The 23,715-nt window shown below is 37.1% G+C and overlaps 2 protein-coding genes across 3 annotated transcripts in view; one reads left to right on the forward strand and one right to left on the reverse strand.

The window, feature by feature from the left end:
- The first annotated feature begins 4,456 nt into the window (after window positions 1-4,456).
- The window catches only part of LOC134814009 (uncharacterized), a 28,571-nt gene continuing 9,312 nt past the window's right edge, over window positions 4,457-23,715 (forward strand). Inside the window, exon 1 of the mRNA XM_063821967.1 lies at window positions 4,457-4,484. The gene's annotated coding sequence lies outside the window, so the exon portion shown is untranslated. The remainder of the gene's footprint in view (window positions 4,485-23,715) is intronic.
- LOC134814010 (uncharacterized) lies at window positions 4,700-12,821 on the reverse strand. 2 transcript variants are annotated; one of them, XM_063821970.1, is made up of 5 exons: window positions 12,720-12,821; window positions 12,527-12,612; window positions 10,554-10,661; window positions 5,124-5,227; window positions 4,700-4,963 (listed from the first exon to the last, which is right to left on the reverse strand). In XM_063821970.1, the coding sequence occupies exons 1-4, from the start codon at window positions 12,766-12,768 to the stop codon at window positions 5,150-5,152; spliced, it is 321 nt and encodes a 106-aa protein (XP_063678040.1). In that variant the 5' UTR covers window positions 12,769-12,821; the 3' UTR covers window positions 4,700-4,963; window positions 5,124-5,149. The 2 variants fall into 2 exon arrangements, with proteins under 2 accessions (XP_063678040.1, XP_063678038.1); XM_063821968.1 differs by having other exon boundaries at window positions 4,700-5,227.

The raw sequence follows: 23,715 nt of genomic DNA on the forward strand, positions 1-23,715 counted from the left end.
TACATTAGGAGATCCATTGATTAGGCTATGTTCCTGGCAGTATTACTTCATCGGGCATGATTATAAGAAATAAATCTAACCACTCCTGTTGCAAAGTTCTGCTGAGATTTGAAGACTTTAAGAGTTTCTGTACTGCCAGCTTTCAAAACTGTTGAACATCCGCATTCAGGTTGATTGTATATATGCGAACATCAGAAGACACTCCAAACGCGTCCCCCTTGAATCTTGAAAGACGAGATTTTGTTGATAAAGTGCTTCTTCCTCCATTGAGCGTGAGTGTCTCAAAAGACCGGAAGGATAGTGTTCCATATTTATCTGTTGATATTGTTTCTCCATCATCACAATCATCAACTCCAGGTTCTACCTCATAAGCTAAGTCGTCCTCATACTCGAGGCATCCAGCTTCATCATCTACAGCTTCCCAAGAAAGTTCTTGGCCATGGACGATTGGCTTCCCACTCCGTTCTTCAGGATCTGCGACTGCGGCGAACACAGGGAAATTGTTTCTTTTCCCTTCTCGAATGCAGTCCCTCGATGCCCTGTCCAGCGTTTTTGCCAACTTGCCTAGGCTTATCATACCACCAGTCCATTTCACAATTCACTCGTTCTGCTTTCTGGCCTGTAGATTTAACCTTTTTGAGGTGAACTGTAGGATGCAAAACTGTACTTCCCCGGCATGTGCAATTGCAGATGTGTCTTCATGTAATGATAAAGCACTGTACACATTCTTTCTCTCCATTCCATGGGCCATAGTTATCGCATCCATATTTCTTGAGCGACCAGATGAAAAAGAAACCCGAATAAATGCAAACAGTTGCTCATTCTGATCACTTCCAAGGTAATAAGTGACGATTTCAGCATTAGGGAATTGCTTCTTCAGCAGAGTTAAATACAAAACAAGACCGTCACAAGTACATATAAGATCAAGGTACGTCTGATTCGTTATGCTGACAGCTGAGTAAGTATTCTCTTTCCAAGTAACGAAAAATGTTTTTTCTCAAACTGTTCCATTTTTATTATACTTTATAGTTTAGAGTCTAATTTGGCATGATATCAGATCATGTGATATTACATGGCCCAATCCCCATGGAGAGCATTGCCAGAGCAGTTGGCCAGAGAGCTCCATAGAAGTAAGGGGCCTACTCTAGCCAACAGCTCTAATACATTTCCTTCCTCAACTTCATTTTCTTCATCTAACTGCTGCTGCTGCTCAGCAACTACTTGACAGCTGGCACAGTGACAATTGTCTGCGTAGTGTATCTGTTAGCCTCAATTTTGCCTCAAGGAGGGAAGGTAGCCTCAATCCAACCTCACATAAGTTTCGATAAAGTCTCAATAACCTTCGGGCTACAATTACAAGTTTTATAGTGGGTCTATAACATTTTTCCGTACATTAAAGTTAAAACTTAAAATGCGGTGTTGACACATTAGATAGTCACAATACCGAACATGCTCGAAAATATACACAAAAGTATACTTGTTAGCCTCATTTCACCCTCTCACAAGGTGGTTAGCCTCATTTTCACCTCAAAAATTTGAAGCTATAATCCGACGGAATTTCATGTGCAACATAGATATCAAGTAACTTGTGAGTTGTTAACCTGTTTCCGTACATTAAAGTTAAAATGCGGTCGAATTTTTTATTAGCCTCATTTTGGTCTCCTACAAGTAGACTCGGCGATTTCTGAAATGTTGAGTTTGAAGAGGATGAATCGCAATCTTTATTGTTGACGTGTTAGATAGTCACAATACCGAACCAACTCGAAAATATATACAAAAGTATACTTTTTAGCCTCATTTCACCCTCTCAAAAGGTGATTAGCCTCATTTTCACCTCGAATATTTGAAGCTTAAATACCGATTAAATATAATCCCAAGGAATTGCATGTGCAACATGGATATCAAGTAACGTGTGAGCTGTTAACCTGTTTCCGTACATTAAAGTTAAAATGCGGTCGAATTATTTATTAGCCTCATTTTGGCCTCCTACAAGTAGACTCAGCGATTTCTGAAATGTTGAGTTTGAAGAGGATGAATCAATCTTTATTGTTGACATATTAGATAGTCACAATACCGAACCAACTCGAAAATATAAACAAAAGTATACTTGTTAGCCTCATTTCACCCTCTCAAAAGGTGGTTAGCCTCATTTTCACCTTTTTTTTATTTTTTATCAAGACACTTATTTTACTTCGGAGTATTCCAACAGCCACATTGTTACACAAGTGCAACCAGCCAATTACAGGAAGCCGAAGGATTTGTTTTTTTTAGCCAGTGACGGTTAAGGTAGTGTGTACCATACTTTCTTCGCCCGAGACTTTGCTGCAATGTGCAGCTCCTCATTTAACCCTCACACCCGATTTCTCGAGTATTCGGCTGAGTAGACCGGGGGGCTGCATAGACCACTCAGGATCCTTAGCTGAACGTCAACGACCCCCAAAGCTTAGATCTCGATCAAGTATAATCACTATGGATTATACTTGCAACTTGGATATCATGGACGTAACATGAGAAAGTTCTTTTTTGAAAGTGGTGAGGCTAATTTGTTAGCCTCAATTGTCCCTCGCAGTTAAATCACTCCTACTGAGTCTAGTGAGTGAGCTTGGAGGTCGCCGAACATCTCATTTTAAAGCCGTATCGATTTTCTATACGCATACCAAAAATCAAATGCGTAACTAAAACAGAAATGAAATTACAGAAGTTTTAAATTTTTGTCAAAAAACGAACTTTTAGGGGTGTTTCTAATGACCAGGGTCAGTACAACAAATAGAGATAAAGGTGGACAGTACTAGTGGGGTGCAGACTATTCGTTATTAAATTCTCAGTTCAAAGTTTTAAAATTTCATATTTCGAATGGCATAAAATGGAGACAAATGGCATAAAAATCGTCAAATGGCATAGAAATTTCATGGCATAAATGGAAATTTTGCTTGGCCAATTCTCCATTATGCCATTTATGCCATTGGTACCCCCCCCCCCCCCCCCCCCCCCCCCCCCCCATATGAACTATAACCGTTTTGATGGTTTTAAATTTTGTATGTTGTAAGCACTTTAGTTTGTGAAGCGTTTACTCCTCCCCCTCAGCAAGACAGCTAGATTATAGATTAATGATAATAATTGTCAAATGTCGTTATATATTATATAACAGTTATAAATGTTCAATAGTTGTAGAGCGACTTCAAGAGTAGTGGTCCACAGGGGTCCGAAAAAGCCGTACAGGCACTTGGGTCCTTATCCTTGTCACTAATCTCAATTGGATTCGGTTTACACAAAGCATGAACATTTAGACGTACACATTGACACAATATTTATTAGAAAGCAAAAAGTATAAAATAATACGTGCGTGCGCGGCCTGAGCCGCGCCGCATAAGAACGGATGCGTGCAGGGGCTGGAGTACGCTTGTATGTAAATTAATGAAATGTTGCATTGTAAATATTTAGAATTGACGATATATTTTGATCTAAAAGTAAATTATACAAAGCTGGCTTTGGATTTAGGTAAGATTATAATTTGTTTTTTTAAAAAACCACGGATAATTTTAAATTTATTTCTATTTGTCGTATAATCATAAACAATTTAATCATGTTTTTAAGAATGCGCGGCTTTGGCGGCCAGTTATTGACTTATACATTAAATTGAATTTTAAATAGAAATGTGAATATATTATAATTTAAAACTTTCAAAACGGAGGCTTATAAATATTATTATATTATGATTGTAAAATAAAGGATAAAATTTTAAATTTGTTTCACTAAAATTTGTTTCACTTGAACAGTTCAATATGATGGAGCCCTGCTCAGTTGCTAGATCGACTATGGGCCTACCGCTGTTGCACAGGGTGATGATTCGTTCCGCTTGAAATTGTAGATTTGTGTCCACAAGCTCACAACTTGATAGTAGGTGCAGTGCTAGGAAAGAAAAATTTTTTTTTTTTAGGAAAGAAAAATTTTTTATTTACCACAAAACAATCAATACATAATGTTATATTCATAAATAAATTCAAATTTCAATTTCAAACACATATACAGTACGCCGCGCACACAGCCACAATTTTCAATTGTTCAGAAATTCGTAGGTCAGCTGTAGGCGGGTGGCGATTACGATTTCACCTCTTGAGGGAATCCTACGCATGTTGTTAACTGTCAGACTTTGGACAAGGAAATGTTCTCGCGCCGTACGTTTATTATGGTAAAGCATTTTGGTACCAGAACGACAAATCTGTTCAAAATGAAAAGTTAAAAAGTTCGAAAATACAGTGTTTTTGTGAATAACTTAGAATATATTTCTAATGATTTTCTCACGGTCTGACTGATAGATTTTCTTTAAACTTTCCAGATAGTTACATCGTTATATGGCGGATAATGTGTGAGAGTATTGGAGTATTTATATGTGCCAAACTTAAGATATGACTTAAAACACAAGAAAGTATATATATATATAGTTTTAAACTAATTACAACACTACAAATCTATTACATTTATTGAGGATGACTGTAAAGGTACATTTTACCGACATTTGAAGTCAAGGCGTTGTTTTACTGACAGTTGTGGCTGACTAACAATATATATTATATAATATCTTGTATATATTATCAACACCGACTTTTAATGTGTAGGAGTACAGCAACGAAATATATATATATATATATACAAGATATTGCGAGCGTCCTGTTACTCTCTTAGATGCAATCTCTGTAAAGTATTGGACGAGAACTGATTTTAAGTAAGGATTTTAAATCAAGTTCAGGATTAGAAAAAAGTTCTCCGATTTGCAGTTTGAATAGTATGTGCTTGTGACGCATCCGGTATCAGCATAATCTCAGAGTAAACATGTCTCGCGTGCATATCTTCTTTATCTTTTTTAGCAGAACTCTTTCCTCGGAAAGTCACCGAGTAAAAAGTCAGATGACTGTAACAAAGCAGCAGAAATCCCAGACATTGATAGCCCTCTCTCATCATTATGCTGAAATTTAAAAAATACAATTCGTGACTCTACAATGGTATAATTGAGACTTTTCAAATCTCAATCAGGTTTTAATTATCTCAGTTACTCGCCAGATTTTGAACGATTAGGCGCTAGACAGTATGATTCTAAAGATTTACAATCTAAAACTTTGTACTACCTTTGTTCATCCTTAGAACAATTACATCACGAAGTACTCCAGCGGACGAAGCACTCCAGCGGACATCTGAGCAGAAACGATTTCACTCGACCAAGGTACTGGAGCTGAAAAATTCAGAGTCATATTTCTTTTGTAAACAAGTGAAAAAGAAGTACTAAATTACAAACAATGTCATTAAGCTTATTAGTGATCATGGATGAAGATAACAATGTAATTAGGAACAATGTAAACATGGAATACAGCATCGTATTGATTTAATTGAGTGGGTCTCAGAATTAATTTGAAGATAACACACTTTTTAAAAAGTTTAAACCAGTCGGTCGGATTAACAAGTAAACGAAATACAGTAGTCCCGGTAACGAAGCTTTAATATACCACTCATCATGCGGAACAGTGTGTAAAATATAACATTAAAATAATTCACTGGCTAAACATTTCAGGTTACTAAATGATTGAATGTGCCTGTGTACCATTAGCATTAATATAGTACATAATACGGTGTAGTGTGTTCTATTCGTACTATACACTATTTTTATATTAATTTATCGTGCATTGCTGGGAAGGCTGTTAATTTAGGATAGAGTTATTGTGGCACTTATATCAGTTTGCTCTTTTGCAGTTGTTCTCACACTGCTAAGTAAAAGTTTTACAACTTAAAAGCAAATTTAAAATTATTCTACACAGCCCACCTGTATAAAATCAACCCAGGAAGTTAAGTTATTAAAGCTTTAAAGGCAAAGCAGCGTGTACGAAACCATAATATCAAAACTTCCTTTTCTCTAGATCTCTTAAAATATTGTACTAAGAACTAAAACAAATTCAATTAGGAATTGAAAGCAGTCTTCATTACGAAATTTAATACACATATGACTCGCTCCATGCACGAACAAAATTAAAATAATAGACCGAATAGAAATTACATCAAAGATCAATTAACAAGTATATTAATTGAGTGTATCATTAATTAAGTCCTCCAAATCCAGAGCACTGGAAGAGAGAGCTGGGTTGAGTGATAAGTGAAGAAGTGAAGAAAGCTCATTATAATGATTACGTGCACATGTTACATGCTAGTGGAATGAGTATACTAGTATAGATACACCTGTAGGTACTTCAAGTGGCTTTCCAGAGGCTGATGAAGAGGGTGATGGTCTTATATTACAGTATTTCGGTTGTAGTTGGAGCTAGGAGAGAAAGCATAGAGGTCCACATGAGAAGTTATCCGTCTGCTGAGACTGCTGTTGGCACGGCAAGACACTGATATATTTCACATTCCTTGCTGTTGGATGTTCTTCTCTTCAAAAAATCCGGTCACCATCCTCACGCACTCACTAGATGATTTAGTTGCTACAGGAACTAACTGGCAGGCGATTATTAATCTTCGATGCTGGCTCTATTTTCCTAAAGAGTGGAGAAATGGTAACAGGCTTCACTCCCTATTCCACCCACTGAACGGTCTCCTCAAACACATCTAGCTCATACCCCAGGTTTTTCTCAAACTTCTTTTTCTTTTCTATAGTAGACCTGTTTCTCATAAGATATATGAATGTAACAGCAGGAATTTCATCCCCGACATGTTATATAATGAATATCTGTACCTATTAAGCTCATTCCTTGTGATTTTGCTCACAAATTGATGTGTTTATTCTATTCCGTAGCAGCTGTGCGCAAATATCCAACAGATGAAATATATCTAATGGATTTTTAAAAGTCACCTCATGATATCTGTCAAATAAGATGTACTTATGGCTTACTGGGCGACGCTCAGCCAGCACTGTCATTCCACCGAATCTCTATCTATGATTATGGACATAAATATAATAGCCTGAGGTCCCCAGGTAACTTGTGGCTTAACTTGGTTACAGGATGGTCTCTAGGGTTGGATTTCACAGTTTAAGCTTTGTGGTGCCACAGCTCATCGAAGCTTATGAGGCCGCCGGATTTGATGAATTGCGGGATCTCCGGTTTTGAAGAGTCTGCCAGCTTTCCTCCGTATGGTGGCAGCATACCAGGGAACTGCTTCTCGGCATAGCGGGCCACTTGGGGAGCAAAGTCCACAACAGATATTGACGGAATATGCTGCCATGATCTAAGGAACTGAACGTAATCCGATGCCCCTTCATGCAGGTAGAGGACCTTAAACCCTACACATATTCATGTGGACACATAACTGTGAGAAGTCCACCACTCTTCCCAGCAATCTGTACAAACTTTTTAGTGAACGAATAGTGATCTGTGTTGTGTTCATGATCTTACCATGAATCAGGTTGAGACTGAGTTATCTGCCTCGGGGCTGCCCCTACAATATCCACCAAGGGGTGATTCAACTATGCTAAAACATGCGATGGAAAACAAACGCATTCCACTGAGTGTAATCCACTCGTGTGTAAGACGGAATGTCAGTCAAATCCCTGTTAAAACGTATTCCATCGAAGAAAATCTGCACCCACTGTAACCAGGGCAGTTGGTTACAGAAGGAGGCAGTGACGACTGTTGACATACATGTTAAGTTCTGTTTCACCTGTCAGACTCCATATCGATACACATTACACAGATGTCTCGGAAGGGTGTTCACTGTTCAATAACAACAACCATACAATTGTAGACTGTCAGCTTCTGGAAACCATCTTCACCAGACTGGCATTGTTTGTTGCTACTGTGGAGTCAATACTTCTTTATGGTTCTGAAACGTGGACGTTGACAGAGCAATTGAAGAAACGCATTGATGGCTGCAACACTAGAATGATAAGGATGGCACTAAATGTGGATTGGAAGCAGCGCAAAACCAACAAAGAAGTCTATGGCAACCTACCGAGAGCAACCATGAAGATCCAAGAGCGCAGGATGCGACTAGCAGGCCATATCCACCGGCACCCAGAACTAGTCGCAAACCGCTTGCTACTCTAGGAACCAACTCATGGGGTACGGAGTAGGGGGAGACCAGCCATGACTTATGTTGATAGCCCACGAGCTGACACGGGTCTCAACGACACTGGAGAAATGAGCAGACTTATGGCGGATAGAGTTCTATCCAGAGACAGCGCATCAATACTCGGACGCTGAAGCCGCCTTAAGCCCACATCCAGAAAGTTAAAAATTTCCTCGCAGATACACATTTTCTGTTTTCTGTGGCCCGCTCGCTTCGCTCGCAAATTTTCCTTTTTTGCAATGTCGGCGAGTGAAGCAAGACAGTCTTAAGCATTCGGAGCTAGGCCCCAGAACATTTTTTTGCGTTTTTGCTTGGCCACATTAAAATCTACAATAACAAAATATCTGAAGTCCTTCAAAATAGTGTATTACAAAACGGCTTTCTCCTACAACCCACAAGTAAAACATGGCCAGCTTGCACCATCTGTCGTAGTTATCACAAATTATTATTATATGTGTAATGTGCCTTGCAGAGTAGAGGCAACCATGTCCTGAGAAATATAGAGTGCATACAACTTAAACTTTCGCACAGACAGGAATTGAAGATATGTTCGCCGCAGGCAAAAATTCTTGATGATTTTTCCCACACAGAAGGCCTAGAAGCAATTTGGCAATAGAGATCATTTTCAAACACAGTTTCAAGAACGATTCAAAGAACTGTTAGTTTTTTCCTCTTTCATTTGTCAACAATTTTGGATTGTTTTTAGAAAATCTCCTCTTTACCCCAGAAAATTCATGGTAAAAAATTCAGATCGTAGACTTTATAAATTTCCTCTTTGGCACCAAAAATTTCCTCCGAAATCGAAAATTTCCTTGCAGATTATCTGCTATGGTTTCTGGCTGTGGGGCCTTAGGTCAGTCAAGTCAGTAAGTCAGTCGAGTTCTATTATTCTCTCCACCCGTTGTCTCAGTGTCCCCTTCTTGTTTAATTTAAGCATGTCAATCATCCCGTATATGACGTTAGATCCGGGTTTCTGCTTGGTGATGTTCCACAAGTCATCAAATTGTATGGGGTAGACATCAGGTTTGCCGTCAGAGCCTTTATCTATTGCTTTCACATCAAAGAGGATGACAGGGGAATGTCTCCCACACTCTCTACAGGACAGAAAGTCTAGAGGTGTCTCCTTCATGCCCATATACCTTACAAGACATATTTATGGCGGCCTAATTTGCGACGACCGAAATTTTGGCGGTCCGAAAATATGGCGAAATTGAACAAAAACCGTCAAATTTCGGACGTCACAGAAAATAAGGGTATTTTTCATCATTTTTTGTGACAGTAAGCAGTAAGGAAATTTCTGAAATCGGTAAAATCATGTTCAAACTTAGTCTGTATTAAGACTGTAAGACTTTCATGTTAGCACATACATGTATTTTAATGCAAATTTAAACTGTATTGCTTGACATTCAATTCGTCATTGGTGTGGTGATAATTTGTCCCAAGATGCCAGAATTTATTTATTTTACTTGATATTACTTTTTAGAAACAAAATAAAGCAGTGAAGGCACAGTCATTGAAATAAGCTAAAATAAAAGATAATGCGACGGATTCTATTATGACGACCGAAATTTTGGCGGTCCGAAAATATGGCGAAATTTTCGGAAAACCGCCACATTTCGTACGTTATAAATATGTCTTGTAAGGTAGATTAAAGAGGAGGAAGGCATCCCTTAGGGTGTTGGTGGTAAGGTGGGGGCTGTCAGACTCCATTCGGAAAGTATCGACTAGTGTCTTGGATATGGGGTGTCCAAAGGTGGTGAAGATGGTTTCCAGAAGCTGATAGTCTACAATTGTATGGTTGTTGTTATTGAACAGTGAACACCCCTTCCGAGACATCTGTGTATGTGTATCGATATGGAGTCTGACAGGTGAAACAGAACTTAACATGTATGTCAACAGTCGTCACTGCCTCCTTCTGTAACCACCTGCCCTGGTTACAGTGGGTGCAGATTTTCTTGGAGGGAATAAGTTTTGACAGGGACTTGACTGACATTCCGTCTTACACACGAGTGGATTCCACTCAGTGGAATGCGTTTGTTTTCCATCGCATGTTTTAGCATACGCTCTACAGTTGAATCACCCCTTGGTGGATATTGTAGGGGCAGCCCCGAGGCAGATAACTCAGTCTCAACCTGATTCAGGGTAGGATCATGAACAGTAGATGGATTCTTACTGTCGACATGTTTGCAAAACCTCGGTAAAACTCGGCTTGGTAAAGTTTTTAATTTGTATCGTACATTTTGAACGTTAAGATCAAAATGTACGATAAAATGTAATTCAAACATCAAGCATTTGTGAGATCAATTATAAACGTTGCATAGAAGATAAACTGAAGTTTCACCCGGGTAACAGCTGATTATCAAGCCTGGAAACAAGTTATTTAGATGGATTTGAGCATGACGAGTGACGACATATGTAACTCGAGATCACACATAAGCCCGGCAATATCCAAGTAGCCCGATGGCCGACACGTGTTCACGAACAGTTTTTCCACTTGTACTAACCGATTTGACAGTGCTGCATGTCTTGATAGCAGGTTTTTTGATATCAGGTTTCTTGATAACAGGTTTCTTGATAGCAGGAATGCTCTCAATCTTCGGACTACTCTTTGGCTGAAAAACAATAGTTATTTCAATGAATGTTTATACCAAATGAAAACGAATGTAGGATAGTACACATTGCTGCGATAAGTTATGAAGCGTACGTTACAACATTCATACTATAGCTATGTTACATCGATTCTTTGACATTTGACAAGATATACTTACAGGGAGAAAATCATCCTAGCTCGAACTGTATGTTTCTTGGAGCAATTTGTTCATTTGTGATGAAATATTGTTCCTGGGCAGGTAACAGTTAAATTAAATAAGTTTTGGAATGTAAGTCAAAACCATGTAAATCTATTAAGTTGATCAACCAAATAATGGCATAGGTGGTGTCCAACCGTGTCCATGTCGATTGGGCGACATCTGTCCGACAACGACATCTGTCCGACAGCCGAATTAGGGATTTCGGACAGATATCGCTGTCGGACAGGAGTCGTTTTTGGCGACATCTGTCCGAATTTCGGATCATATTGTAATTTCGGTTCACATTCGTATTTCAGAAGCTCACGGGTAATCTTCAAATCTTGTGACTTTGCTCCCATTGTTCTAATGCTGATGTGATCCATTGAGATATGATCCATCGATGATTCGATACATGATTGACTAGTTGAGAACAGGAACGTCAGATCGTGCTAGCCGTAAACTAACAAGCTGGCGATCACATCACAGTACATATAAGACAGCGGTATGGAGATTAGTTATCGCAATCCACAATTGCAACTAATCTTCAGTTTATCCCTGGACCCAAACAAGGCTCGGAGAACCCTGTCCTGAATGGCTTCCGATACGTCTTCGACAAACGAAGAGACGACACCACCCACAATTATGACGGTCCATGATAATGGATCTATAATTTAATTTTAATCCTGTGTAATCCTGTGTAATCCTGTGTAATCCTGTGTAATCCTGTGTAATCCTGTGTAATCCTGTGTAACTGTGTAATCCACCCACTAGAAATATTCGGATTTCCGAAAGGGTTGCAGAGCCCGCATCTCTACCGTGGACAAACAACTGATCACTCCTACTACAGTACTACTGCCCACCATGCTGAAATGACCGTCCACGTCAGCAAACAGAACTTGAAAAGAAAAGCTTCTGGTGGAGATCAACCGACGAAATACCTCGTATCTGAATCAGTTGGTGGATTGGGTTATGAATCTAGAGCAAAGCTTGGTTTCCAGCTATCACCCCTCAACAGAATGGTACAGAGCTGCAGAAAAGCAGCAAACAGACACCCTTCCAACCCTTCTAATCTGGAAACACTCTCCATTCCTGCAAACTATATGCTCTCTACTGACAATGAACCAGTGATGCTCTGGGACTCTGGATGGGACGAAAATACTCGACGATCTTTCCTTTAAGGGACTGCTAAGAAAGCAGATCATATATTATATGGCGGACGCGGAGCATTGGGTAGATCATATCTCAAATTGGAAATGTTACGTATACAAATTAGTGAGTAACAGTTCATGAGTTCAGATCATGTCTCTAAATGGAAATGTGTGGAAATGTGTTGAAATCAGATGATAATTTCGGACAGATGTCGTTTTTTTTCTGGTACCTTGAGTCGGACAGATCTCGCTGTCGGACACGAGTCGTGTTACCGACTTACCGACCATGTCACGGCGCAAAGGCTCAGGTCGTTGCACTTTTAACAATAACAATTTTAATGATTAACTGGTTTAGCTGGCAACCTCTGAGGTATGGATTTCGTCTCTACTACATCGGCTAAAGGTTTACTCTGTGGTTAGATTTGTCCCATTAGCTTCAATCAAAATCTATCGTGATAGTTAAAGTATTAGGAAATAGTTTGGCCCCACTAAAATCTTGTTTTAAGAAACACCAATAAAAGCAACACTTTTGGTTCATACCTTTACGTAAAAAAACATGTAACTTTTCACGTTTGTTATATCAGATATAATGGTCACCACGTCATCATTCTGTCGAGTCCAAGTTCCTGAAATTTAGACCCTTTAAAATTAAAATCGATGATATCAATCACAAACAATCTTCCTAACTTAACTTGTTACAATATTTTAATTGCATAACTTGACAAAGACTCACCACTACGTTCCCTACTGTAGCTTATGATATCAGTCAGTAACTCATTCATTCAATCGTTTAAAAACTGACTTTCAGCAGACAAAGCTCCAAACTTTTGCTATGCAGTCTATACAATGTAATTCAGTTAATATAATAATTTTAATAGATCCAAAATTAAATAACAATAAATCCCAGTTTGGTAACACGACATCTGTCCGACAGCGACATCTGTCCGACAGCACTATTTTCGTGTATTTGAAGTGATATCTCAAATTTGGCACATAGAAATTTATCCAAACTTGCACAAGTTATTTGTCTTTAAGCTATCTTACTATCTAGAAAGTTTCAAGAAAATTGTATCGTTGGATCTCCAGATATATGCTTTGGAACCACTGAAACAACCGAATTGCATATATTTTTTGTGTTTAAGGTAATATCTTAAACTTGGCACATAGAAACTCGCTCAAACTTACACAGATTATTCGTCCTATAACCAACATACTTTGTGGAAAGTTTTAAGAAAATCGTACGGTAGGATCCGACATAAACTATTGTCCAAATAACCTATTTTCTGAGTCGGACAGATGTCGCTGTCGGACAGATGTCGCCCAATCTGATGGTTCCAATTAGATTTAGACCTCTTCAGGGAAACACAGTATTCCAGTATATTTATTTCTAGTTCCTGGCATCCAATAATTTTATTTTATTCCCCTTGATGGTTCCAATTAGATTAAGACCTCTTCAGGGAAACACAGTATTCCAGTATATTTATTTCTAGTTCCTGGCATCCAATAATTTTATTTTATTCCCCTTGATGGTTCCAATTGATTGGGCGACATCTGTCCGAAAAAATTAAAATAAAATTATTGGATGCCAGGAACTAGAAATAAATATACTGGAATACTGTGTTTCCCTGAAGAGGTCTTAATCTAATTGGAACCATCAAGGGGAATAAAATAAAATTATTGGATGCCAGGAACTAGAAATAAATATACTGGAATACTGTGTTTCCCTGAAGAGGTCTTAATCTAATTGGAACCATCAAGGGGAATAAAATTAAATTATTGGATGCCAGGAACTAGAAATAAATATACTGGAATACTGTGTTTCCCTGAAGAGGTCTAAATCTAATTGGAACCATCAAGGGGAATAAAATTAAATTATTAGATGCCAGGAACTAGAAATAAATATTCTGGAATACTGTGTTTCCCTGAAGAGGTCTTAATCTAATTGGAACCATCAAGGAGAATAAAATAAAATTATTGGATGCCAGGAACTAGAAATAAATATACTGGAATACTGTGTTTCCCTGAAGAGGTCTTAATCTAATTGGAACCATCAAGGGGAATAAAATAAAATTATTGGATGCCAGGAACTAGAAATAAATATACTGGAATACTGTGTTTCCCTGAAGAGGTCTTAATCTAATTGGAACCATCAAGGGGAATAAAATTAAATTATTGGATGCCAGGAACTAGAAATAAATATACTGGAATACTGTGTTTCCCTGAAGAGGTCTAAATCTAATTGGAACCATCAAGGGGAATAAAATTAAATTATTAGATGCCAGGAACTAGAAATAAATATTCTGGAATACTGTGTTTCCCTGAAGAGGTCTTAATCTAATTGGAACCATCAAGGAGAATAAAATAAAATTATTGGATGCCAGGAACTAGAAATAAATATACTGGAATACTGTGTTTCCCTGAAGAGGTCTAAATCTAATTGGAACCATCAAGGGGAATAAAATTAAATTATTGGATGCCAGGAACTAGAAATAAATATTCTGGAATACTGTGTTTCCCTGAAGAGGTCTTAATCTAATTGGAACCATCAAGGGGAATAAAATAAAATTATTGGATGCCAGGAACTAGAAATAAATATACTGGAATACTGTGTTTCCCTGAAGAGGTCTTAATCTAATTGGAACCATCAAGGGGAATAAAATAAAATTATTGGATGCCAGGAACTAGAAATAAATATACTGGAATACTGTGTTTCCCTGAAGAGGTCTAAATCTAATTGGAACCATCAAGGGGAATAAAATTAAATTATTGGATGCCAGGAACTAGAAATAAATATTCTGGAATACTGTGTTTCCCTGAAGAGGTCTTAATCTAATTGGAACCATCAAGGGGAATAAAATTAAATTATTGGATGCCAGGAACTAGAAATAAATATTCTGGAATACTGTGTTTCCCTGAAGAGGTCTTAATCTAATTGGAACCATCAAGGGGAATAAAATTAAATTATTGGATGCCAGGAACTAGAAATAAATATACTGGAATACTGTGTTACCCTGAAGAGGTCTTAATCTAATTGGAACCATCAAGGGGAATAAAATTAAATTATTGGATGCCAGGAACTAGAAATAAATATTCTGGAATACTGTGTTTCCCTGAAGAGGTCTTAATCTAATTGGAACCATCAAGGGGAATAAAATTAAATTATTGGATGCCAGGAACTAGAAATAAATATACTGGAATACTGTGTTACCCTGAAGAGGTCTTAATCTAATTGGAACCATCAAGGGGAATAAAATTAAATTATTGGATGCCAGGAACTAGAAATAAATATACTGGAATACTGTGTTTCCCTGAAGAGGTCTAAATCTAATTGGAACCATCAAGGGGAATAAAATAAAATTATTGGATGCCAGGAACTAGAAATAAATATACTGGAATACTGTGTTTCCCTGAAGAGGTCTTAATCTAATTGGAACCATCAAGGGGAATAAAATAAAATTATTGGATGCCAGGAACTAGAAATAAATATACTGGAATACTGTGTTTCCCTGAAGAGGTCTAAATCTAATTGGAACCATCAAGGGGAATAAAATTAAATTATTGGATGCCAGGAACTAGAAATAAATATTCTGGAATACTGTGTTTCCCTGAAGAGGTCTTAATCTAATTGGAACCATCAAGGGGAATAAAATAAAATTATTGGATGCCAGGAACTAGAAATAAATATACTGGAATACTGTGTTTCCCTGAAGAGGTCTTAATCTAATTGGAACCATCAAGGGGAATAAAATAAAATTATTGGATGCCAGGAACTAGAAATAAATATACTGGAATACTGTGTTTCCCTGAAGAGGTCTAAATCTAATTGGAACCATCAAGGGGAATAAAATTAAATTATTGGATGCCAGGAACTAGAAATAAATATTCTGGAATACTGTGTTTCCCTGAAGAGGTCTTAATCTAATTGGAACCATCAAGGTGAATAAAATTAAATTATTGGATGCCAGGAACTAGAAATAAATATACTGGAATACTGTGTTACCCTGAAGAGGTCTTAATCTAATTGGAACCATCAAGGGGAATAAAATTAAATTATTGGATGCCAGGAACTAGAAATAAATATTCTGGAATACTGTGTTTCCCTGAAGAGGTCTTAATCTAATTGGAACCATCAAGGGGAATAAAATTAAATTATTGGATGCCAGGAACTAGAAATAAATATACTGGAATACTGTGTTACCCTGAAGAGGTCTTAATCTAATTGGAACCATCAAGGGGAATAAAATTAAATTATTGGATGCCAGGAACTAGAAATAAATATTCTGGAATACTGTGTTTCCCTGAAGAGGTCTTAATCTAATTGGAACCATCAAGGGGAATAAAATAAAATTATTGGATGCCAGGAACTAGAAATAAATATACTGGAATACTGTGTTTCCCTGAAGAGGTCTTAATCTAATTGGAACCATCAAGGGGAATAAAATAAAATTATTGGATGCCAGGAACTAGAAATAAATATACTGGAATACTGTGTTTCCCTGAAGAGGTCTAAATCTAATTGGAACCATCAAGGGGAATAAAATTAAATTATTGGATGCCAGGAACTAGAAATAAATATTCTGGAATACTGTGTTTCCCTGAAGAGGTCTTAATCTAATTGGAACCATCAAGGGGAATAAAATTAAATTATTGGATGCCAGGAACTAGAAATAAATATTCTGGAATACTGTGTTTCCCTGAAGAGGTCTTAATCTAATTGGAACCATCAAGGGGAATAAAATTAAATTATTGGATGCCAGGAACTAGAAATAAATATACTGGAATACTGTGTTACCCTGAAGAGGTCTTAATCTAATTGGAACCATCAAGGGGAATAAAATTAAATTATTGGATGCCAGGAACTAGAAATAAATATTCTGGAATACTGTGTTTCCCTGAAGAGGTCTTAATCTAATTGGAACCATCAAGGGGAATAAAATTAAATTATTGGATGCCAGGAACTAGAAATAAATATACTGGAATACTGTGTTACCCTGAAGAGGTCTTAATCTAATTGGAACCATCAAGGGGAATAAAATTAAATTATTGGATGCCAGGAACTAGAAATAAATATACTGGAATACTGTGTTTCCCTGAAGAGGTCTAAATCTAATTGGAACCATCAAGGGGAATAAAATAAAATTATTGGATGCCAGGAACTAGAAATAAATATACTGGAATACTGTGTTTCCCTGAAGAGGTCTTAATCTAATTGGAACCATCAAGGGGAATAAAATAAAATTATTGGATGCCAGGAACTAGAAATAAATATACTGGAATACTGTGTTTCCCTGAAGAGGTCTAAATCTAATTGGAACCATCAAGGGGAATAAAATTAAATTATTGGATGCCAGGAACTAGAAATAAATATTCTGGAATACTGTGTTTCCCTGAAGAGGTCTTAATCTAATTGGAACCATCAAGGGGAATAAAATAAAATTATTGGATGCCAGGAACTAGAAATAAATATACTGGAATACTGTGTTTCCCTGAAGAGGTCTTAATCTAATTGGAACCATCAAGGGGAATAAAATAAAATTATTGGATGCCAGGAACTAGAAATAAATATACTGGAATACTGTGTTTCCCTGAAGAGGTCTAAATCTAATTGGAACCATCAAGGGGAATAAAATTAAATTATTGGATGCCAGGAACTAGAAATAAATATTCTGGAATACTGTGTTTCCCTGAAGAGGTCTTAATCTAATTGGAACCATCAAGGTGAATAAAATTAAATTATTGGATGCCAGGAACTAGAAATAAATATACTGGAATACTGTGTTACCCTGAAGAGGTCTTAATCTAATTGGAACCATCAAGGGGAATAAAATTAAATTATTGGATGCCAGGAACTAGAAATAAATATTCTGGAATACTGTGTTTCCCTGAAGAGGTCTTAATCTAATTGGAACCATCAAGGGGAATAAAATTAAATTATTGGATGCCAGGAACTAGAAATAAATATACTGGAATACTGTGTTACCCTGAAGAGGTCTTAATCTAATTGGAACCATCAAGGGGAATAAAATTAAATTATTGGATGCCAGGAACTAGAAATAAATATTCTGGAATACTGTGTTTCCCTGAAGAGGTCTAAATCTAATTGGAACCATCAAGGTGAATAAAATAAAATTATTGGATGCCAGGAACTAGAAATAAATATACTGGAATACTGTGTTTCCCTGAAGAGGTCTTAATCTAATTGGAACCATCAAGGGGAATAAAATTAAATTATTGGATGCCAGGAACTAGAAATAAATATACTGGAATACTGTGTTTCCCTGAAGAGGTCTAAATCTAATTGGAACCCTGTAGGCGCCGCGCACAGGATCTATTTAATTGTTATCTTACAATTACATGTCGCATTTCTTAATTACTAGAGCCAAAATTTCAGAAGCAAAATAATTTAAAACATATTTCTGTCGTTCACGCAGTACAGGCCGTGAGCACTGCGATCTAATTAATAGATCGAAAAATAATAATGGAGAAATTCCAAAAACCGCGCGCTCGTTATTTGTGATTAAATTGAGTGCTATTATATGCGCGCCTCTGTGAACAGCAGTACCGCTCAAGCATGAAGTACTAAGCGGTACGCAGTTCTGCGTGAGGCGTAGACATTTGTAGCACACGTTTCATTCAACTAATCAATTATGTGACATGTAATTATATTAAAGCAAAAAGAATATTAATTTTAGTAATAATTGACGTAAACATATGTGTTTAAATAACATTTATAATCTAGCGAGTTACCAATAATATAATACTATTTGTTTGTATTATTGATTATATATGTTTACACTAGCCTATATTATGATGGAGATATACATTATATAATTGCTCCAATATTCAACACTGCTAAACAACAAATACCTACTCGCCCATCGATGAAGCAGTCGCCAAAACAAAGCTCAAAGTTAATATACCTTCGTACTTCGTTTTGGAAACTGTAGAATGCCAGTAAATAATTATAATTTGTGTTTCAATCGTGTATTCGATGGGCAAGCACTCGCCACTCGAGGCCGAGACAAACGGCACCGGCTCCGCCCTGCAACCATGAAGTAATGTAAGCAGTAAGGCGGGGCGGTGGTGTGCGCCGTTTATACGGCCCACAGCACGAGACATTTTGAGCTCCAAGACTTACGACTATAAAAGTCCCGAGTTAAACGTAGCGACTTACCATCGTCAGCCGTCAAAAATTTAGAATTTGTATGTTATAAACTCTACATCTGATATCAGTATAACATGTAATTTAGTTTGTTATTGGCTAAATTTTTAACTCGATTAAGCGATGCAGACGGATGAACTAGGCTCCTCCTCCGTCAAAAACACAATGAGAGGGGATTGTGGAAGGACACGAACACTATTCGTTAACTCGTACCCCGGGTACCCCCTAGAACTATATGTCCCATCAGATCACAGGCAAATAAATATCACTTCTTAATCAGAATTCAGTGAAATTTTTGTCACACCACTCAGTTCCATACCGGTTTTGAGCTCTTAGAAGTGACTGTTTAAGTAAATTCTTGATAGATCTGCATGTGGAGGTGAAATTTAACGGGCCAACTTTACGGAATTCATTCCACAGCCATGCAGATTTATAAACAAATTGATTAGTTGGAGAGGGCGTAATGAACAGATTATCTTTCCTATTTGATATGTTGAATAAGTAGTATAACGAAATTGGTACTCGTGACTTAATGATCTTAAAAAGTTCCATTAAACAACGGTATCTGTACAGGTTCTCTGTAACAAGTAATTCATGTTTTGTGAATAGAGGCTTAGTGGACTCTTTAACATAGAATTCAGATCCTAGACGTTGAGAATTAATTGGTCTTGCTCTAGCACATGTCTTGAACTTGTCTACATAAGCTTCATAGTCTCCAAATAGAATCCTGATACACTTCTTTTGAGTAATAAATAGCGGTTTTAACTGATTATTGGGAATACCTCCCCAGACAGAAATAGCATAACCTAGGTGTGATTCAAAGAGGGAATGATATATTTGCTTATATAGTGATTCTGGTAAGCATTTCTTAATACGGTAGATACGTCCACAAGCACTTCTTAGTTTCTTGTTGAGGGATGATATATGTGGTTTCCAGCTCAATTTATCATCCATGATTACTTCAAGAAATTTTGTCTGACTTACACGTTTAATTATTTTGTTATTAATGGACAAGTTTTGGCTATCTATATCGGCATCTAATTCGTTATTATTACGTTTAGAGGGAGAAAAATACATGTAACAACACTTCTTTACATTAATGTGCAGTAGGTTAACTCCCATATACTTGTTTACGGCCTGTAGTACTTCATTAGCTAATTCATATGCTTTATTTCTCGAATCGGCAGCGACAAATATATTAGTATCGTCTGCAAATAAGACAAATTTACCATTTTTAGTTATATTGCATATGTCATTGATGTACAGTAGGAAAAGTAGAGGTCCTAATACACTACCCTGAGGGACCCCGAATTCGACCGGTAATTCATCAGATTTGGTATCCAAAACGTTTACAAATTGTTTCCAATTAGACAAATAACTAGAGATAAGATTGCTGTTTGCTCATCCGAGCCACAGATGCACAGCGGAGAGGCCGCTGCTCTGTCAACTCTGAAGAGAAACGAGTTCAGTAGATTGTTCTTGTACATGAGACTCATAACCAATACTTCCACTTCGCGGCTCACTCCAAAGGGGATGGGAAGGGGGTTGCAGGAGACTCTTGGAATATCAGACCATCCTTCCATAAGTAGTAGGTTTTGTAAACTTTCTTGCCAAAGTAGCTCTGTGAATTGCTGTATCATTCCCTTGGTGTACTTGTAAGTCTTTGGGGATAGTAGCAGAATGTGGTCCAGGTTTCTGTGGCTGATAACATAACATGCTAGCTTTCTTTATTTTTGTAAGTCGCGTCGGCTGACATCTTGGGTTGTACTGGATGTAACAAGTTTATTATCGGATGTCTACTTATATTTATTATGATATCATTATTCATTGTAATGGCAATAAAATTTAAATTTTGTTTTACTTAAAAATTTTGTTTTACTTAGTTCTTCTTATAATTACTTTGCGCTTTCTGCCTAAATGACTTGGTCAATGTAACTTAGTCAATGTGACACGAAGCTTTTATATTTATTGGAGTTGGAAAAGCATAGCAATTTTTAACTGACTGGCTAAATAGTAATTGGTAATTTTTTAAAAAATCTAAATCTTTTCAAACAATACATAATTATACAGAATTGAATGCTTCTAAATAAACCCAGTTATAAAAGGAGAAAACCGATATAGCCCTAATATCCACTATCCCAGTATGAAACCCAAATTATGTATTGAAAGAGGGGTGACCAAAACACAGTAGTGTGCAGTAAGAAATACCACACCCGCAATAACATTGGGCCCTAGCAAAAAATTAATTAATCAATGAATTAAAACATATATATTTTGAGGCTCACGACGTCTCGTCCCATGGGTGGAGTTGTAGGCTGAGTATGTGTTCAAATCTCCTTACTTCGTATGGTGAAACATTGAAAGGTTTGCCTTAGCCTTTGGGACGAGTGTTTGCCCACCGGGGATCCAAATATATGTTTATCATGGACATTACTTTGACACATAAACTAATCAAACGACTTTAATGATTCCAGAAAATTTTACTAACTGCATTTAGCTAGTTTATAGTAAATACACACGATCGCAGAATAGAGGAGCACAATTGGGTTCCTTGTTCTGCGACTGTGTTTCCTCGGTGGGCCGACAGGTTTTTGTTGTGTAGTAGTGCTGGGGAAAAAAACGCTTTAACTATCAATGAGAGTACAAATTTTTAATTCTTGACCTTAGTGCCACAGTTTCTGTGGTAAAAACAAATTTATAGTTAAACGTTATATATTGTAGAAGGGCATGATTTACTCACATCACTAAGCATCTGGATGGATAATTAGCACACAAAAATAAACTGACCTTTAAACATGACCACCAGCTATACCACGTAACCATAGCTCCGAAATAAATAAATTGCTCTACATAGAAACATCTGGCCTGATCCTATCACATTGTGGTCCCCAGGGGTTCGGTAAAGCCCTCACAGGCAACTGGGTCCTTTTACCAGCCACAATAAAATTGATCATGCCAGTACTGTCATAAACTGTAACCAACTATTTAAAAATTAGATATCTTTTGCTAAATTTTAAATTTTAAGTCATAGAGCAATCTTCTCAATTTTAAAATTTTTAAGAATTATGTTTTACCCTAACTATGATGTGGTGGCATTAATACTAAATTTCAACTTTGAAAGTAAATAGATTATTAGTGACAACAAAATTATAGTTTAAGACATCCATTCTGCATTGTGTTTCCAATATTAGAATTTATGATATGTATTGATTGAATAATTGGTAATAAATTTAACTTTTGTTTTATTAACTTTTGTTTTATTATAATATTGTACTTATAGAAAATATATCACTCTAAAGGCTCCTTCTCCGAGCTAATGACTCTAAAGTTCCTGATAACATGAACTTTGTCAGGCTCTGCTGTCCTTTTATTGAGTAGTTAGTCGACAACTTTCTTGTAGGCCATCCTGTCTGCAGCTGATCTATCTGGAGTAATGTAAACTGAACTAAACCCGTCTACATGTCTTAGTAGCTTAGTCTTGCTCAAGATGGTACGAGCTTGATCTGAGCTTGACAAAAGGAATTTCACTGGCCTGACTCGTTCACTTGTAGTTGTGTCCTTTCCAACTCGTTTACATCTCAAAATTTTCGGTTTTTCGTTGAGATGGTCCAACAAAATACCAGATACCTTAGCATCCAGGTTCTCCACGGCCTCAGTCTCTGGAAGCCCAAAGATAATCAGACTTTTACTTCGATCTTCTTCTAGGGAAATTCTTTTCACTGCAGCTTGAATCTTCTTCGGTGCAAAGGCGTTTTTGCATGTGTTTTTCAAAAGAGACGAAAAGGTTTTGATCTCTTTCTGAGCTGCACTTTTCACAGTTCCAATCTCATCATCCTTCTTCAAAGCTAACTTCTCCTGCAAATCACTGATTTTAGCCATATCTGCTTCTTGCTTAGAGAGCAACTTCTCTTGTAGTTCAATGATTTTAGTCGCATCTTCTATTTTTTCTTTCCTGAAAATTCTGTTGTCGTTAGCTGTTTCTGTGGCGGATTGTAACAATGGACCACAATAATCGTTCAGCAAACAGCAAACTGTCTCTAACCATTCTGATAACCTTTCTCTAGCACACTTCTCTGGTTCAGTTTATCAAACTCCACATCATCGTTGTGTTCAACTCCGATTTTACTTCTAATCTCCTTGAAAATACTTTCAGTCGCCATTTGTATCTGATTCACATATTCCGTAAGAAACTGGCCATTCACGACCATATCATCATCTAATATATCCATATGTTCATTCTGTAGCGGAAGAGGCATCGTACACGTTGTACAGAAAATGTACAAACAATGTATACAAATCTACAAAGCCAGAGAGATAATTCAACGCGCACACAGTACTACTGATAAGAGAGCTACAATTTAGCAACGAATGTAAAAGTGTAATATCGACATAGATAAGATTGACTGTTTGCGAACTAAATACGAATAACATTATTGCCCTGAGTCCTGACTTGACTGCCGGGTGCATATACAAAGTCCTTCCATTGTAATATTGAGTCATGTCATGTTGTAAGGTATGGACTCACGACCTTTCATAGGCAGTGATAGTTGCCAATGAAGTGCAAACA

The sequence above is a fragment of the Bolinopsis microptera genome, chromosome 4, assembly GCF_026151205.1.
Source record: "Bolinopsis microptera isolate Bmic1 chromosome 4, MBARI_Bmic_1.0, whole genome shotgun sequence".
NCBI lineage: Eukaryota > Metazoa > Ctenophora > Tentaculata > Lobata > Bolinopsidae > Bolinopsis > Bolinopsis microptera.

Excerpts from the sequence above, each read along its gene's own strand:
- LOC134814010 (XM_063821970.1), bottom strand. The coding sequence starts at position 12,768 with ATGAATGAGTTACTGACTGATATCATAAGCTACAGTAGGGAACGTAGT. Across the intron at positions 12,613-12,719 it reads CTACAGTAGGGAACGTAGTG|GAACTTGGACTCGACAGAAT; the intron begins GTGAGTCTTTGT and ends TCTAAATTTCAG. Across the intron at positions 10,662-12,526 it reads ACATGTTTTTTTACGTAAAG|CCAAAGAGTAGTCCGAAGAT; the intron begins GTATGAACCAAA and ends ATTGTTTTTCAG.